This window comes from Bactrocera dorsalis, chromosome 2 (genome assembly GCF_023373825.1).
Source record: "Bactrocera dorsalis isolate Fly_Bdor chromosome 2, ASM2337382v1, whole genome shotgun sequence".
Lineage (NCBI taxonomy): Eukaryota > Metazoa > Arthropoda > Insecta > Diptera > Tephritidae > Bactrocera > Bactrocera dorsalis.
In genome coordinates this window covers 93608858-93629042 of record NC_064304.1, presented here as the reverse complement: position 1 = coordinate 93629042, position 20185 = coordinate 93608858, and the positions used below count along the sequence as shown (strand labels likewise).

At 35.6% G+C, this 20185-nt stretch overlaps 1 protein-coding gene and 1 long non-coding RNA gene across 5 annotated transcripts in view; one reads left to right on the top strand and one right to left on the bottom strand.

Annotated features, from left to right (window-relative positions):
- Positions 1-15080, top strand: part of LOC105230846 (heparan-sulfate 6-O-sulfotransferase 2) — a 96910-nt gene extending 81830 nt beyond the window's left edge. For 3 of the 4 annotated variants that reach the window (XM_049448264.1, XM_011211839.4, XM_049448265.1), the window contains 4 exons: positions 8644-9042; positions 11826-12374; positions 12436-12635; positions 13658-15080. In XM_049448264.1, coding sequence (XP_049304221.1) covers positions 8644-9042; positions 11826-12374; positions 12436-12635; positions 13658-13793 — 1284 coding nt within the window. In that variant the 3' untranslated portion in view covers positions 13794-15080. The remainder of the gene's footprint in view (positions 1-8643; positions 9043-11825; positions 12375-12435; positions 12636-13657) is intronic. The other variant, XM_049448266.1, reaches the window with a different exon arrangement.
- Positions 1-17714, bottom strand: part of LOC125776434 (uncharacterized) — a 34026-nt gene extending 16312 nt beyond the window's left edge. Inside the window, exon 1 of the long non-coding RNA XR_007421706.1 lies at positions 17345-17714. This is a non-coding gene — a long non-coding RNA (uncharacterized LOC125776434). The remainder of the gene's footprint in view (positions 1-17344) is intronic.
- Positions 17715-20185: the final 2471 nt, after the last annotated feature.

The window sequence follows — 20185 nt, the reverse complement described above, 5'->3', positions numbered from 1 at the left end:
GAAATCACTGAATTATCAAACAATTCTCTAATCAATATATTCATATATGTATGTATGTATATGCCTCATGTACAATCATACATGTTATAAGCTTTTGTTTCTTTGCTTCTTCGCTAAATTTTGGTTCGCATATTTGTTTCGACACTTCTAGCATAGATCATTTATGATATGCGCATACAAATCGCTTGATTACGAACGATTGCTTTTGCACCATTCGGAAAGTTTTGATTTGCATACACACCCACATGAGCGAGCTTATTTATAGCTTATATGTCTTCTTCACTTGAATCTGGTGAATAGTGCCAAAAGCCTCACCACTATGATGCTGTTGATGGGGTAGGCGGTTTTTAAGTTTTTCGTTGCAGCAGAAAGCTACAAATAAATAAAATTTGTTTATAAAATAAAGTTCTCTCTGGTTTTTTTTTTTAAATATATTTTTTTACTTGTTTTCTACTGGTTTCTTGTACCTTGTTATAACCATAAGAATTGTTTTCGAACTTGCTATCACATATGTTTTGTCAAAAAGTTCGTCAACCGTCACAAAGTAATAAATATATCCGCTCAATTTGAATGACAATAAAGTCATTGTAGACCGCGCTGTTTTATGGAATGCAATAAAGTGGAATTATTTGAACAAAGGTGCACAAAAGCTGCAAACAGCAACACAAAAGATTTAAAAATAAATATATATTTTATTTTGGTTTCGAAATTTTTAATTTAACTGTGAAATTCCTACTCAAGTTTTTATACTCTTGCCACATGTTATAAATATATGTATATTGGGTAGTCGAAAAGTATTTTCGTATTTATAATCAAACTTCAACCTATTTTTTTATATTTAAACTAATAAATAAATAGACCAAAAGCTACCATTTTGGTCGACCACTTGTTGCCATTTTTCCATTGGAGACATTATTCCAACAGTGTAAAACTTTCATCAGTGTAAATCGAAATTTCGAAATTTCCAGAATGGAAGTAAGCTAACCATTGTTGTGCTACACGAACTGATACAGCATCGTCTCCGTAAACTTCCCAAATTTCATTGGTGGCTTGCGTGGCATTCTTTGCTTTTTCATACAAAAATTTCAAAATATAGCGAATTTCTTCATTATTTTCACTAATTTTCGAACAGCTGTAACTTTTTTCAACTCCAAATATTAGTTTGTAAAATATCTCCCTTCCGCCTATTTGCCTTTTGAATTTTGCGGCTACATATAAAGCGCTACAGAGCTCGTATTTGGTAATACTTTACATCTTAGAAAGGTCTTGACATAACCTACAAAACGACGCTATGCATGATTAGTTTGGATATTGCGTCCAACAATAGACGTGTAAACATGGAGTTCACTAACGCCGAAATTCGCGCTATTTTAAAGTTTTCCTTCGTTAAAGTCAAATCCGCCTTGAAAGAAGAAACCTTCCGTGAGATTACTTGAGTTTTGTGGGATGGTACTCTATCACTTCGAACTGCGGAGAAATGGTTTCGACGATTCAGAGCTGATGAAAACGACACCATGGATAAGCCAGCCGGCGGAAGACCTGTGACGACGAATACCGATCAAATCATGGAAAACATCGAGTTAGACCGGCATGTGGCATCTCGTGACATCACTCAGAAGATAGGAGTTCATCACTAAACCATTTTAAACCATTTGCAAAAGGCTGTATAAACAAAAAAGCTTGATGTTTGGGTGCCGCAAGATTTGACGCAAAAAAACCTTCTGGATCGAATCAACGCCTGCGATACGCTGCTGAAACGGAACGAACTCGAAGGCCGGTGAATTGTTCCAAACAGTGGCCAAGCCAGGATTGACGGCCAGGAAAGTTTTGCTGTATGTTTGGTGGGATTGGAAGGGAATCATCCACTCTGAGCTGCTCCCATATGGTCAGACGCTTAATTCTACCATCTACTGCGAACAACTGGATCGCTTGAAGCAGGCGATCGACCAGAAGCGTCCAGAATTGGCCAACAGGAAGGGTGTTGTATTCCACCAGGACAACGCCACACCACACACTTCGTTGATGACTCGTCAGAAGCTACGGATGAAAGGTTTTATCGCATCCACCATACGATCCGGACATAGCGTCAAGTGATTACCACCTGTTCCTTTCCATAGCGAACGCCCTTGTTGGTGTAAAGTTGAACACAAAAGAGGCTTATGAAAAGTGGCTGTCCGAGTTCTTCGCAAATAAGGAGGGGGGCTTCTACGAGGGGGATATTATGAAGTTGCCGTCTAGATGGAAACAGATTATCGAACGAAACGGCGCATATTTGAACTAAATCCGATCACTGTAACACTTTTTATAAAGCATTCAATGAATAGCAAAAAGGCGGAACGAAATTTGACAACCTAATATTATTATAAATATAAAAAAATAAGTTGAAGTATGATTAGAAATACGAAAAGACTTTTTCGACTACCCAATATATAGTAGGAGCATTGTTATGCTTAAGAATTTTATTTGATGCAAATTCTAAATATTATTTAAGCGCTACTTTATTGACAAATTCAAATTTCTCTGAAGATTAAAGAATGATATATAGTATATACTTTAAACTTTACTTCTATTAAACTAACTTTCCTAAATCTACTACTTTTCAAGCTATAATAGTTTCGATTACATCCATCCGCATATATATTGCATAACATTATAATTTTAGCAACAACAATTACCCACTTTTTCCTACAATTATCTCGTTGCTCAAATTGCTTGGCCCATTAAAGTGTGTGCACGCAGAGAAGCAAACTAATTTCTTATCGCATTATGCGCCATAAATTGTGCGATAAATATGTTTGTTCCGTAGAACGTAAACGTAAGGAGAACTAAACAGTGGAAACACACAATAAAAACACAGATACCGAATTGGTTGAATTTAGGCAGTGATGCGTACTCATAACTCTTGGACTGAAATAATATAACTTTAGCAATTAAATTAATATTTATGTGCTTGCAGTGTTCTGCCGCCAAATGTTACGTTCTCGTCCAGTTGTTTTGCACTTGTTTACGATTCCGAGTGCGTTGTTCTCTCAACGAATGTTGCATGAAAAAATAAACAAAAATTTAGTAAAATGAATAAATTTTGAATGAGGAAAACTTTAGGCATTAAATTTCCAACATTCCTAGCGCGTCTATCCCAGTATATTAAACTTGTATAACAGTATATAACAGTGTTGCTATCCTTAATTTGGTAACTTTAACCGCGGTTTGAACTTGTAGTGCAAAGCAGCTTGGAAACACATTCTAACATCATATTAAAGAAATGTTATAAGATGTCCAAGTTATGGCTAAATGGGATATATTGTAGAAACTGGATTTTATTGTCTAATTTGGACATAGTTTTTTCCAGTTTTAAAGACAAATCTTATTCTGCAATAGTATGAAATGTTCAGTTGATAATTTGAAAATATTTATTAAACTCTTTGGTGAATACGAGCCGCCATTACACACCTCGAGTTGATATTTACTAAACATTCAAATTCACAAAAACACTTTCAATTTCTGAAGCTTTCTCGTATTTACAGTGATAATAAACCACAGAATGTCGAGACAGTTTATTTCGATTGAGTACACCAACACACATTGTCACACATAAATCAGTAGACACGTAAAGTACATGTCACTGACGATTACACTTTTCGTGTGCAATAAAAACAAATGATAAGTAGCAACAATGTCTTTACTTAAACATTATATTTTATTTATTTAGTTCACATCTTTTGTTTTATCTGCTCGCTACTCAGTAGTTTGTGCCGGGCAAACCAAAGCAAACAAAAAAGTGACAATCTGAAGACATATAGCTATCAAATTACCCCCTCCACTTTGCCGCTTTCGTCTGTCTCCTTTTGTTGGTTTCAACTAAACTTAACCATTATCTTTCTGATTACTTGCGCTTTCGCACAGCATTGTTGGTTTTGTGCGCGACCCACGGGAGGCATGATGCTTGTGTGTGGCGAAAGACAAGGCAATCTCCCATTGCGTACGCTTTGAGCTGGTTTAACGGCACAGACGTCAACTGGCGAGGAAAATGTACTTGTGACTTTGTTTTATTATTTAACATATCACAATTGGTGGCAAGTACAGTAAGTCGCGTTGGAAGTGTACTTTTATCGCATATTCATCACATTTTATCTGTAGAGAAATTCTTAAATAGTTTAATGCGTGGCTTTGAAGTTACACTGTGCAACATATTGCGGCGCACTTTCATGCGGTTAGCCACCTATTTGGGTAATGTTAGGAGCTATTTTGGTTTTGTGGTCCCAATTGTGTATTGATATTCGCCTAACAACATGTTAATATTTTAACCCTTTAATGCTCAGCTATTTGGATAAATTATGATGCTGTTTGTTAATAAAAAAACTAAAAAATAAAATTTTTAATTCTAAAAAATACAAATTTAAAAAAAAATTAAAACAAAATTGTAAAAAAATTATAAAAACAAAATTTATGAAAATGTTATAAAAAAAGTTAAAAAAAAATGATAAAAAAAATTTTTAAAATTATAACACAAAGATTATAAAAAAAAAAATCAAAAAAATATAAATGAAAATTATTTTAGAAAATAAAGCCTTGAAATCTTTTTGTTTTTTTTTTTTTGTAAAAAATTATTTTAGAAAATATAAAACAATGAAACTTTTTTTATAAATTTTTTTTTAGAAAAAAGAAAGAAAAGAAAAGAAAAGCTTTGAAATCATTCACCACAGCACTATGCAACAAATCTTTTCATATTGCAGCATACAATCTACTTGTATCTATCGAGCACTTCAAAAGTAACTGTGAAAAATAGAAAATCCAGAATTTCTTTTGTGACATTTCCCATGCGCAAAATATGTTTTTTTTTTATTACTGATTTTATTGCCACATATTTATCCATCCATGCTACTTTAGTCACTTCCTTCCTGGCTAACCTATCCACTTTTTTTACTTTCAAGTGCTTTTTAGCATTTGCCTTAGAGTGATTTCCAAAAAAAAAAACAAAACTTAAGTCAGAAACATACGAAGTGTAGAATTGCGCATCACTCAATAACTGTCAGAGTTGACAAGTGACATTCTCATGTGTTCACTGTTTCGCTGGTTCCTTCTTAGCATGTGACAGGAATTGTTAAGGTTCTACAATGTTGCAATATTGCACTCAAGCTAAACGACACGCATATTTATATTATTTTGGCATACCCACAAGGAAAGCGGGTTTAAGTCCTTTGAAGCACATGCCATAAATTCATATGGAAAACATTCGATTTCAACTATTTAAAAAAATGTCACAAAATTTCCATTTTTTTGTAAAAATGTCTGCCAAAAATCCAATTTTAATTTTTTTCTTTCCTTCAAGTTCTAAGTTATAGTTTTAACTAAAACATGTATTTTTTCGCTTTAAATGATCCTGTAAGGATCCTGTAAAAGCGGGCGCATCTTTTTTCCGAGAAGTCACCGGAATTGACGTTGCAATGGACGAGTTTAAAATATTTATTTTTTTTTTCCGATAATTTTACTTTTTGTTAGCGAGAAGTTGAACAGCATTTTCTGCAAGCACCCCATTCATATATTCCATACTTTACTTTATGTACTGTATGTGTGTATATATGGTAAATATTTATCTCTATAATGCTTTTAGCTGAGCGATGTCTGAGCGTGTATGTGTACCATGTCAGTTGGCATTTCTGAGCAGCATGCTTAGATGCGGTTCTCGTTCCGTTGTATCGGACACATTTATTGCATATCCTGTCGTTTGTCTGCTCTAAAATATTTCGTGGAGAGCTAACATATTTGTACAGTTTATACATATGTATGTGTCAATCGTGTTGTGACTTTTAAGATAACTTTACACCTGTCATAAGATTTGTCAACGATTTTCAAGCTTAGAGCTTTGGTGAGGTAAATTATTTTCTTTTTACTCATGTTTTGGCTCGTTACCGGGAACGATAACCACATAAAACGGCTTAAAATCAGATTCTTAAATGTTGCTCGTTTTATATAAATTATGGGTCGTTAATTGACTACTCAAAAAATCGTATGGATCAGTAGAAAAGAAATAAGTGATAAAATTGCATAGTACTAGGTAGATGAGGAATATATCGGAGCGGCTAACTCTTAATGATAACAAGTTTCCGAAATAATCGTTCAGTCGATGAATGTTGGCTCACTATTTTTGCCCGCAAGTTCATAAAAAATATATTGGTGGTTATTGGTTTCAACGTCACACTGCGAGTCAAACTTGGCAGTTCTTGCAACAAACATTCTCTAAACGTCTAATATCAGAAAGACATGGCGTATATTAAAGCTAAATTCTTTGTTTTATCACTCGGAATACTTGAAACCGTATTGGCTAAAAGCGGCCGTTTGGTAGAAATATTCAAAGCACAAACTTACTCGTATAAATTACATATAGTATATTCGTTAGATTAAGTTTAAGCTACTTCTTTTTGTGCGCTTCGTATTCTGAAAATTGGTTGATAGACACCTCTAAGAAATGCTTGTAACAAGAAGGCCGTCCGCTTAACGGTTTTCTATTTTATTCGATTAACAGACAGAAAACTTCGTATCTCGTTTCCAATTTCTTCTTTCCTAGATTTTGTAGGAAATTGAATGCTTCTCAAAATGGCTTCGTATAGTTTTTTCGTTAACCTAACCGTTTAGAAGATCTTAACGGTTGAGGCTGGCAATAAAAAAGTTTCCATATAAGAAGTTGCAACCCTACAGATCCATATCTCAACAAGTAAGGAAGAGCTAAGTTCGGGTATAAGCAAACATTTCATAATCTTGCAACTTGCAAGGATGAAAGCCAGGGAAGTACTTTCATGTACTTAAGGCTTATGGGGTCTAGAGCGAGTTTTGACCCGATTTTATTCATTCGAAGCATAAATTACTCACATATTGGCTGATGTATGCGCTATAAAGTGATCCGGAAGTTCGAAAATCTTTATATTGGGTATATGGGGCGTTACTTGACGTATTGATCCCACTCAACCCATTTTTGAGACAGGAAAGGAATCTAGCTGAATTTCAATTATACATCTCATACATTTACCGATATTTTCGGTTAAAAAAGTCAACTATAAGCAGTGAGTGCAATCTAATATTCAGTGCCTAGGGGCTTGAGAAGTTTTATTTCGGTTCTAGCAGTTTTTAATCATAAGGTGTCACACCTCAAATGCACTATTCGTGCAAAGTTTTATTCTGATACATTTATACATTTTTGATTTACATACTGGAAAGCGAATATTTCAAATTTAATTTAAACTTCAGTTATATGAGAAGTAGGCGTGGCTGTAGCCAGATTTTGCCTTTTTTCATGCTGTAATATAAAAATGTTAGAGGAATGTCACATACCAAATTTGGTTGAAATTTATCAGGCGGGTTTCGAGATATGTGTTTTCACCTAAAATTGGGCAGTGTCACGCCCATTATCTATGTATACATTTTATAGGTTCTCCGACGTTTCCTTACGGTTGTTACAAATTTTGTGGCTAACTTAATACACATTGTTCTGGGTATAAATATCTTAAATGTAAAAAGCTGTTGAATGTTGGAATAGCGGCTTAAAAGATGGCGCACCCTGTATATGTAGTAATCTGTTTAAAGTTATGGGGATTGTGGCTTCTTGGCACAAAAAGTAAGCATTTGGGCTTACTATTTTTTTATTTAATTCTTTTGTGTTTCTTCTCCGACGAATTCTTAATGTGATTTGGAGGCAGGCTTTCAACTTTGGTAAATGCGATAATCTACCAGTTTACGCTTCAATGATCAGCTCAACGTGCTTTTGTTTTGCTTTTGTATGTATGTATGTATGTCTGGATGTACATATGTATGTATGCATTTCTCTGTATTAAGTGTAAGCGTTGCCAAGATTTCGTATTCCAAAAAATTAGATAAATGAAAGCATTTGAAGCTGATATCTCGCTACAAGAGCCAAAATTTTATGAATGGTAGCTTTTTGCCGACCCAATTGCGCAGGCGAGTATGCTAAATATGCCTACATGCTTACACAGCGATATATAGATGTACATATGTATATACTTGATTATGTATGTATATAAAAAAGCTCGCAGGCAATTCACATTAAGCTTGTTAATTAAAAATTCATACTCATTCGCATCATCAGATTGATGCACGCACGCACACACACATATACCATGCACCAGCGTATCGCCGAAATCCTTTTTACGTTTCGTTAAGCGGAAAATGAAAGGAGTTAATTAATTGCAATGGCGATACATTTGTACGCCAGTTGATACATTTTGTGTATTTCAAGCGCTTGAGATTTCATTTGATTTCGTTTGCATGGATCAGCTTGGAAAATCCAGCCAATGCCTTAATACCCTTTCCGATGATGTATTCCGGTATGAAACATCGAACATCCGAAAATCCTGTTATTTACACACACACATACACATGCATGCGGTTGATTGCAGCTAAAATTTGAATTATAACCGAGCGCTGCTTTCATTGAGTGAGTTAATTGAATTTCAGGCGCTTCGCATTTCGCATTACGCACGCATTTGTTTTGGCGTAATTGCGAATTTTCGAATGCTTTATGGTCATATTTGTCATAAATTTACGTAAACACGTGTAAATATCAACATATCGAATATTTTAATCTATCTCTTATTTTAATGTTATTTTTCTCTCATTGCTGTATATCAACAGGTCTGTGCGCTCTCGAAGCGCGGCATGATGCTACAACCGGATATACTGGCCTACAATGAGGCGATAATGCCACCACCGGGTGCCGTGGGCGCTGCCGCCGCATCGGGTGTGGCGAACAATGCGTACGGTGTGCACCACTATCAGCATCAGTCACATCAGCCGGGTGGTGGTGGCGGCGGAGCCGGGTCCGCCATGGCGCTGGCATCCACATCGGCGATTAGCGCGAAATCAATACAGCAAAATGTAATTATCACCAATGCCGGTCTCAGCTATGAGGATGTGCTCAACGATGATTTTCAATTCGATATGGACGGGCATGATGTGATGGTGTTCCTGCATATACAAAAGACCGGAGGCACATCGTTTGGACGACATTTGGTGCGTGACTTGGATCTAAAGGTAAGTCAAATGAGCAGACACAATGCACAATTTCAAGCACGTGTTGGCAATCTATATACTGAAGTGGATGGGCTTACATGTTTCTACATAAGGGTGGTACTTAAAAGTTCGTTGAATTATTGAATTTTATTTTTTGGACTCAAACGTTAAGTTGGTTGCATCACAAAGTTTGTTTGTATAAAATATAAGTATTATGTGATTAAATTAATTCTTAATCGAATTAAAATCGAAGTGAAACTGAAATGTCGCGGTTGTAAATTTGGCTGTGTTTAACACTGCCGGTTGTTGTCCAGGCTGTAAATTCGGTTGTATGCATTGATAAAATAGCAATCGGGTGATGAATTTTAATCATTAGAAAAATTGTAAAATGAAGAACTGAAGTAAGTTGAATAGCTGTGCGAATGGCAAAAAACTGGTTTCTCAATTACAATCTTAATATACATACTAACTTAATTTGACAGTACGAAAGGCTACTAGCTTTCTATTCTTGATTTGGTGTTTTTTACTTGAAGTTTGACCTCTTGCCTTCGGATTTATATATTTAATAAAATTCTCATTGGAAATGTATAGTACATCTTTTCTGTACCGGACCCTTGGGTTTAAAAATGTCCATACCTCTTTTTAAGAACCACCTTTATATGTTTATACATATGTATGTATAGCCACAACAATCAATGTATTGAGTTTATTTTTATTTATTTATTGATTCATATAACCATATTCGCGTGAAATCAAATCAAGGATTTGTGACAATATGCCAATACAGTCGGGCGACATGTTCCCTACATTGAAGGAATACACATGAGTATGTGTGTGGGTGTGCGCCATGCTTCTGTACCCTCTCACAAAAATCAAGATTGCCTGTGCCATGGATATTTCAGAATTGTTGCAATCAAAATTGGTTACTTATTGCAATTTCAGCTTATAAGCCATGCCACATGTTCGAAATTGCTTAACATTGTTTACAATTACATTACAAATAAACGAAACGTGTTTACGCATACATAACGGAGATATACTTTCGCAAGCACTAACAAATCTTCAACTGTTTTTTGTATGAAGTATGGCTCAAGGCACCTGTATGTAACTTGGGAAGAGCGCGGTTGTAAGCTAAATGTTGTAAGAAGCGTGTGGATTGTACTCGTGAAATGTAGGAAAAAAATTAAATTAATTTGGTTCTTACGCATGTTGCCTTTTATATTTTGGGATTAGAGAACAAAAACAAATGCTTTTTTGCTTTTCAAAATATTTTCCTTTAATAATTATGTACTATTGCATCAATTTTCGAAGCACTTTATCCACTTTGATTGAGTTATCTCCAGAACATGCGTTCTGAACGCATCAAAACCCTCATCAGGTGTTGAAAAACCTTTATCTTTTACGTAAGGGAAAGAATTAGTCATTTGGTCCCACATCAGGACTATACAGCCGACCCTTTTTTTTAAGCGATCAACAAATTGAATGTATGCTGGTCCCACTTATTGCTTATAGTTGTGTGTATCTGACGATAGGCCGCATGACGATCTTGCAATATCAGTACGCACCCAGCATCAATAGTCACCGACACAATAACTGATTTTGGACGACCTTCAAGACGTTTTTCTTAGAGTGCTTTACAACCACGATTGAATTCACCATCCCATCGATAAACATTTTGTCTTGACGCAGCTTCATCGCCAAAAAATTAATTAAGTTCATCTACATATACACTTTTAATGAGTTAATCTACGTCGAAAGTTGAAAAATATAATCGCACGAAAAAGTTCGCGATTTAATTCCATTTTTTTGTCTTTTTGGATTTCTATAAGAGTTAATTGTGTGAAAGTTTTTCAGGACTCTTTTTTAATTTTTGCGAAGCTGTATTAAAAAAACTTTGAAAATGTTTTGAGATTCAACTTTAAATTAGTGAGCTGTGTCTGTGTTTGATCCGAATATGTGGCGGATAATCTAACCGACTCATGGTTTGGTATGAGTTTTACATACGAGCTACAGATCTACTAGGTTTACGTTCACGAAGATTAAAAGTCAAAAAGATAAAGATCAATATATAAAGAGATATATTTGGATTTACTCGGCAACACATATCTCAAAGAAAGCCAAATTCTTGCTATTGTAACCAGATTTTTGTTGATTTCTTGTATAATTGATAGTTTTTTTTTTACCAAGTCACTGAATTTGCTTCGGAAGAGCCGAATAAACGAAGTACAGAAGGTTTCATGAGCCTTACAGTGCTTCCTTCTATCATAACTCACTAGCATAAACAGCAGACTCTCGGTCTCCCCGCTTTACTGTCAGAAAATAACCTTGACTTTGACTTGACTTTCCAGAAAGGCTACTTAAATTATATGTATGGGTGTCATACACATGTAAATAAAGTGTGTGTTTTTATTTGAAGTTGAAATGACATCTTCTGACATGACAATCGGGCATTGCGGTCATTTGTATGCAATTCGTCGCCTCGTTGTTATGAACTGTTGACAGGATGCAGTGAATTATAAATAATTTCCATAATTCACGAACATTGCACGTACGAAGTTGACAACAATATCCGTAATAAATTCCAAAGTTTAAGTTCAGCAAATTGAACTCCGGGAAGAGCTAAAGCGAGATGAAACCACTGAATTGTTTACACATGCATATGCACATAAATACCTAAATTACTGGACATTTACGAACGTTGTATACAGGCTTTGCATATTTCAAATATAAGTACTTCCATAAACATAAGTTATTCAAATGAACAACATAGTCATGCTAATTTCATTTTCTATTGCGCCTTATAGCGACCCTGCGAATGCCAGCGTCAACGCAAGCGTTGCTACTGCTTCCGTCCACACCGCAACGAGAATTGGCTGTTCTCACGCTACTCGACCGGCTGGAAGTGTGGCCTACACGCCGACTGGACGGAGCTGACCAGCTGTGTGGATATCGAATTGGACAAGAACGAAGGCGAGACGGCCAAACGTCGATACTTCTACATCACACTGCTACGTGAGCCCATCTCACGGTATATGTCCGAATATCGGCATGTGCGACGCGGTGCGACGTGGAAGGGTTCACGTCATTGGTGTTTGGGGCGTCAAGCCACGGCGGCGGAATTACCACCCTGTTACAAGGGCAAGGATTGGTTGGATGTGGATTTGGATGAGTTCGCCGCGTGCGAATCGAATTTGGCGGCCAATCGACAGACTCGCATGCTGGCCGATCTGGCGTTGGTGGGCTGTTACAATAAGACTGCTATGCCGGCGCACGAGCGCGACCGCGTGATGTTGGCGAGCGCCAAACGCAATTTAGCCGCAATGGCATACTTCGGACTCACCGAGTATCAGAAGGTACCACTTACATATATACCATATACAAGTGTATTCGTTAAACAAAATTTTATTTTTACAGATTTCGCAGTATATATTCGAAGAGACATTCAATCTTCGGTTTGCGATACCATTCGAACAACACAATACAACAATATCTGCGTCGGCGGTTAACAATCTGCGACCGGATCAGAAGAAACGCATCGAGGAGTTAAACAGCTTGGATATCGAGCTATATGCCTTTGCAAAGAATTTACTATTCCAAAGGTACGGTTCGTCGAAGTAAGCTAATACATTATTTCAAATCGACTATTTAACTAGCTTTGGTTGGAAATCTTCGACTTAGAGTTCGACTTAGTTATTGGAGTTCTACAACTGACTCAGAATCGTATCGTGATCGAGCGAAATCAAATTTTTTGTATAATTTTGTTGAACCCTCTCTGTCGGCTTGTAATAGCAAACACAATATCACGGTAGTGGCAGAGACGGACTGGAAGCAGTTCGCGGTGCTGTAGTAGTAGTTGGAAGGTATCTAGCTAAGGTCCAACTTTATAGTTAGGTGATCGTTGCTCTTCAATAGCACAGCAGTTAAATAGGAAGGGGAGATTTAAGACTTCAATTTAAGCAAATAATTTTATTTTAATGAAGATTAAGGTAGTGTCTTCCCATATTGAAATATCAAATATTATCAAGAAATTTTGAGATTTTAAAAATGTTTTACAAACAGAAATTTCTCAGTCAAATTTAGCATAAAATAATGCCTACAGAATGAAAATAAAGGAAAAAACTAAGCAAAGCATTGGCAACATGATACGATATTTTGAGGTTATAGCATAAACGAATATATGTATGTATGTATATTTTTCAACAATTAATTAATGGCAAAAAATTATAATTGAATATTTAGCTACCGTAGGCATTAATGTGCCGAACTTATTCCATAGCAAAAAGTGAGGTTATATAAAACGTAGACTTCGACCGCACCTAAACTATAACAATCTTCACGAGGCCATTTCTTATAGCATAAAATAATATAAAAATATCTTCATTTTGATTTTGAACGATTGATTTGATATTTGGAGATTTTAGCGCTGTCTTGTACAATAATCAGTGCCAAATTTCGTGAAGATAACATGTCAAATAAAAAAATCTTTCCAGACAAGAACTTGGTGTTCGTAGCAGCTAATGCTGCAGCGGTCTTATATAACAGATTTTCCATCCAAAGCTATGTTCTTTAAAGATGTCAAAATCTTGAATTAAAAATGACTTAAAAATATTAATTTTACGACCTTCTTGCATTGCAGATTCGAGCGACTAAAAGCAAAAGACAACGATTTCGAAAAGCGATTTGCCAATTTGGGCAACATCTACTACAAACAGGGTGTTACTGAATTCAATTGGGACAGCAACATCGATGACACACTAAGCACCGATCATTGAGCCCAAACGCTGGCAAACACAATAGCGTATTGAGGAAATCGTTATGCAAGCTATATATGTATGAATACTTATGTCTGGCTACATTTATTGCATAATTGCAAAATGGACTTTACTTAGATTTAAGCGTACATTTAAACGTAAATATTAGCGGTAATTCTTAGGAGAGTCTACAACTCTATATATTTATGGAAGCTGGTAGTATTTGCTAGTTTAGACCCGCTGATTTGTTTGTAATCGGTTCTACTATTTATGTGTTGCTATTGTAAATATATTTCTAGATTTTTTTTAGCGCATTTTAGTTACGGATTGAGTGTCACAATTAGTTGCAAGTTAATAATATTCGAAATTAATGTTCGACATGTTTATTGATAGTCATATGGTTTTACTGTTAACTTTAAGAAAATACGAGTACGCTAAGCCAAAATTAGTTTAGACATTAATTATAAGCTTAGCATGTAAACATTGAACGAACGAAGAGTATTTTTGTTTATTTTATTAATATAAAAAAATCAGTTTCTATATGAATTCCTACTTTTATTTTATATAATACAAAGTATTTACCTATTAGTAGGGGTGGGACTAATGTAAAGCTAGAATATCAAACGCAAACGTTATTATAAGCGGTTTCCGTACGCATTCACCGACCCAGAAGAAGCATTTACCATAAAAATCTTACTTAAATCTCCTTTGTTTGTAACATTGTTTTTGTAAATACCGTACCATGCATTTTTCATCCTTATATTTGATTTGTGGCCAAATTTGATACCGATATTGATTATGTTTTTTGTTGTTTTATTAGTCAAAATATTTATATAAGACAATAACAAATTATAATTGAAATTGTAATGCTTATCTAATTATGATTGCTTGTGAAAACACAAACCAAACACTTTTACAACAATAAAATATTGACAGCATAAACAAGCCAAAATTAACAGAAATCCAGAAATTTGAATAAATAAGTAATTACATAGCATCTTAAGGCAATAAGTCATTGCGAAATTGCAAAACATTGCAACGTTGCAAATAACTGTATGCAAATGTCATATTTATACATACTTACATACACACGCAAACAATAAAACAACCAACAAAAATATCACTCACATGAAATAGAGTTAAAAATTGCATTAACAAAAAAAAAAAAAGAAACAAAACAAGAATGTTCGAAAGAATATCAAAATACACTATGTGTTAATCATTTTACTTTAATTAATGCATTTATATCATTTACTGTACATGTATGTATATTGTGCCATTCTGTAGAAATTATTCATTTTTATACATCATCGATATCATTGCGCTTTAAAAACTATTGATTATTGATCAAGTATTTACCAAAAAGAGTGCAATTCAAATAATTTTACGCATTAAAACGCACTAAAAAAACATAATTATAAATAAATATCGAAAATAAAACGAATTAGTTCAACAAAAAATATTTGTAACGGTATTTTCTTATTTTGTGCAACACGTGTAGTGTCGAGTCTCGCTGTTGCTGCTGTAAAATTAACTAGTTATAAGAGATTTTACGATAATAATGTACCAGCCCTAACTACTAGACGGTCCGTTCCCACGACAGTCGAGTCTAAGTAACCAGAACGTACCAAACGACTGAATTTTTATCCTTATCCTTTTTCATGCAAGCAGTCGAAAAATGGCTTTGCGCTAGTATGAAAAATAGGTGCAGCAGTTTAGTTCAATTTATATTCTCTTAAAAAGTTTAAAATTGGTTCCTGTTCTGAGTTGCGCTTAAACTGTGGACTCTTTCTGAACTGCTAAACTGTAGTTTGCTTGGAAGTACTCCTCTGCATGCAATATTTCGACTTTAACACAATTTTCTTGACAGTATATAAATATTAACCTCTTTTCCTAAATTTATTGAAAATTCTTTATTCTCCTAGAATGTTCGACGTGTTTGCAATGTTCCTACTTTACTGTTTAATATGTGCGGAGACTTAATCAGTAAATACTTGTGAAATTAAAAATCATCTATTGAAAGTATAGTAATTGTCTCCTTAAACGAAGCCATGAAAATTTAAGATTGACTCTCAACTGTCAACTGTTACTGTCAAAACACTAATAGCGTTTTCTTTCCTCGAGGAAAATGTTGCCTCAATACAATGCAACATTATACAAATTATCCACTACACCCTGCAAAATGTTCAATTTCTTAAATTATAAAAGAACAAATAATTGCCCCTGTTATAAATCAGCTGTAGCATTGTTTTGGTTCATAATTACTACATACTACAATATAATAAATTTTTGAAACTGTAATTTACGAAACTAATGAAAAAACGCTTTTCTTTTACTTCGTTAAAATATTCTGAAAGTTTTAGAATCCATAAATGAAAATTCACGGGGCAACTGACTGAACTACATACGTATTGAGAAAATAGAAAATGTTGAATTTTTGCCTTTTTAGCAGGCAATACGAAAATAACATGCCATTTGGACAGCCATGGCATAGAGCAGTATATATACAACATTTTTGTTGAGACATGAAAACGCTATAAGTGTATTTCTGCTTTTTTCCCCACCATAAATAAAGAGATAATTTCCGTATGGCCCCTAGTAAAAAGGTCAGTTTCAAATTATTATTATTGTGTTGAATAATAGAAAAAATGTATATTCAACTAAATTTGAAAGAACGCATTAATTATGGTTAGGGTAGGCAAGTTTGGTAGGCTAATGAGCCATGATTGCACTAGCTTTTGTTCTTTCTTCAGGGGGCCTATTCTGTAACTCGATTCGAAAAAAAATTTACTCGAATTCGGATTTTGTATATTCTGTAACTCGATTTTCGGATTTTCAAGTCAATTTTCGGATAAAATATTCGATAGCTTTTGAGTTGTAGAAAGCAAAAACGAAAATTGTACGTATTTATTCTGGCACAGAGTGGTACAACTTTCGCATAATTATAAATTAGATCCGAATTTCGAATAGAATACATTTTCGAATCGAGTTCCAGAATAGGGCCCCAGGTGAAGTTTCGTTACGAAGTCCATGAGGAGTAGTCATCCTTTAGGATTCCTGCGATCGACGCGAATTTAACATACTTTGCGGCCTCACTAACCTCACCATCTCTTCTAATGTCTGATACCGTGGGAGAGCTGAAAGCGTAAGCTTGCGAATGCAGGACAAAGATGCTCCTTTGCTACCCTGATGCCTTACTCTTGACATTTTCTGCAGTCTGTTGGTTTTAGCGACACTCTCCACTGCTGTCCTGCTTTCCAAGATACCTCTGCTCGATATGCTAAACAAGGTTAGAACCTTGATTGACTCTGAAGTTGGCTGCTCTTGTATTTAAGGCTAGCTCCGCAGCTTCCCCAGTAGCAAAGACTTTTGCTTGAAATTTACTGCAGCGGTCCGGCAGTCCGCAGGTCCTACCGGTTAGGTTAGTTTATACTGGCTGGCTATCACGCCATACATAGATCTACTGGTCCTTAGTAATGCTAGATATATGTTAATTTTAGTTTGAGGTGAAGTGTTCGTCATGCAGAACGTCAGCGCCTTTTAAGTTTAAGAGCGAGTTGATATCTACTTACGTTTGATACTTCGCCTAGTTCCTTGATCTCCGAAGCTTCAAGATACTTAAGGTTGAGGTTGAGGTATAGATAGTGCTGGGCACGGTGACTTCGTATTCCCTGTACTTGTTCGGTCGCCCGATGGATTTCATCAGCAGTTTCGTTTCCCGGAACTCCCTTGTGGCCTGGAATCCATTATATATCAGCCGCTTTCAGGCAGCCGTGCCTCTACTGCTTCCCTGCTTCTAAGGACATTCTCTGACGTAATGTAATGTGAGATTAAAGCTGGTTAAGTGAGGCCTTTGTATTTCCTGAGAAATCTATCCGTAGTAATGCATATATTTTTTGATAAAATCAGAAAGTAGAGATTTCAAGAAAGAAAAATACTATCGACTTTGTGAGAATTTTCTATTGAAACTAAAGTCCCTTACTGATATTAAGTCAACATAAGGTGAAAATCTACAGGCGCGGATCCACGTGGGGGAGCTGCGTAGAGTTCCTCCCCAAAAGTTAAAAGTTATATATTATTTCCATCATAAGTCACGCTATATATATTAAATCAAAAATTGGTGTTTTTCGGACAATAAAAGCCTTAAAAACCAAACATTGTGTTTAAAGACAAAAAAAAATTAGTTATTTGATTTTTCACATACATTTTGAGGTTATGGGAAAAGGTGTTAATACACAAGTTTTAAATGTCTTTACTACCATTTGCCATGTATTTCAATAGAACTCGTAGACTTGGCGGAAATCGAGATAAAGTCCTCCTTTAGAACTCAACCACCCCTCCTCTTCCCGTACTAAGATCGTCTGCAAATTATTTTCCCTTTCAATTTTGTTATTTTATCTGCCTTTTCCGATGGGAATCATCTTTTTTTGTCACCTTTCCCATTTTCGGAGGCTTCAGCACCGGCCCAAGAGACTTGTGAATCAGATTTCCGACTTCTCTGCACGCTATGTTTGAGTATTACGTTCTTGTTGAAAAATATTAGATGTTAAAATAAGACGAAAGGTATCTAGCGCAGTTAGAAAACGCAAGAGAGTCTCTTTTGAATTATGCCAGTCGACGTGTTTTATACCAGTTTTTTGTTCGATTCGTGGCGAATGAAATCCGCTATCAAAAGTTTTCTTAAGAAGTTTGTTGATTGGAGTATTCGATTTTACGCTCTTTCAGAATTATAAAAAAATTTGATTTGTGAACCAAACAGTAAACAAAACAAAAACCATTAGGAGCAATACCAAAGCAATTAAATTTCGACGACTTGTTTGCATTAGATGAGAAGTGAATGCAATGTCCGAATTCATTAGCATATTGAGTGTATGCATTAACCAGTTTTTTTAAATTTCAGCGAATTCAAATTCTACTTTTGCATGACGTTTATTTAAAAGGCGAAATTATTGCTTGCTTCCAAAGGCAGCAGCTATGGCGCTGTTTTGGCATACATACAAACACGTGCTTACCGACATGCAGTGATACAGACGTACATAAATACATATACTATATATGTCCATACTTACATATAAATGTGCTATAAGTGAGTAAACTGCACAACGCCTTAGATTGCGTTGTTTTTTTCTAATAAACATTTGCCGGTCGCTAGCATAGTCTCTATACAGGTACATATATGTATGTACCTTTTTGTGCTTCGGTTTTGCGCCGTTGCTAACATTTTTCTGCTGCGTTGTTACTTTTCTAACAGATCAAAGAGCCAGATGATGTTGCATTTATTTATTTATTTAGTAATTTATTTCCTGAATTTGTTAAATTCCAAACCCGCTACCACCTCAGCGAGTGACACCTGAATGTGTTGCTTGACTGCTTCGTTTCATTAGCCACCCTGTCACTGTCACCGCTGGCGTCCGTTATGTGGTGTAGTGGTGTCATTTTATGTGTTTTGGTGCAGACTGTGGTGCCACCAAAAGTAACACAACGTACCGAGTGAGAACAGGCGCTCAGCGACGAGCGCAAGTTTATACTTAGCAGTTGCTAGCGAGAAAGTTAATTTGTTTATTTTCGCGTTTCAGTCGCTAATCTAAAGTCACATGCATTGAGTCCAACGCCGGCTGATTGCTTGCAAATAATAAGTATACACATTCACACATACACATCTAAAATATGCCAAGTCTAACAGACTAATAGAGAACAATCTCCAGCTTTGTCTGTAGCATGCCTTGGAGTGGGCAAAATCAGCACGTTTTCATAGCGAGTGCACCCCCACGGCGAGCGCCAGTCCCCCTATACCTATTTGTGTATAAACAAGCCAAACAAAACTTAAGTATGTATGAATGTATGTATATTTGCTTACCGTCACTGCTTTGTAGCGCCTTTAATCCACTTTTCTACAGTCACTGCCTATTTTGCAGCTTCATTAGAGTTTTCGTAGGCTTTCACCCTACACACGGCGTGTTCAGCTATTCACACAGATAAATACATTCAGAGCCAGAGAGGGAGCAGAGAGAGAGAGAGAGAGCGAATTGCTCATGAAAATATTGAATTATGTAATTCAAACACAGTAATACTTGGCATAAAAATATTTTATCTCCCTAAATTTCAAAAATATCAAAAGTTCCTACCTCGCTGGAATTTAGCTGATCGTAGTGTGTCTTCGCTTCGTTGTTGCTGCCTTTGCTGATGTTTCTTCTAATAATTGTCACATCACTTGTGTATTTGATTTTGCTGGAGACTGGGTGACATTGAGCCCGGCTATTCCCCCTAGTATATAAACTGATATAAAAATTGTTGTTCAGTGAGGTGGGTTTGTTATAAAAATTTCAAGAAATGTAGCGCAAAACTGACTAGTGTCAAAGGGGACTATCCTATTGTGACCTAAATATGAAATATAAGACTTAAAAAATGAGATA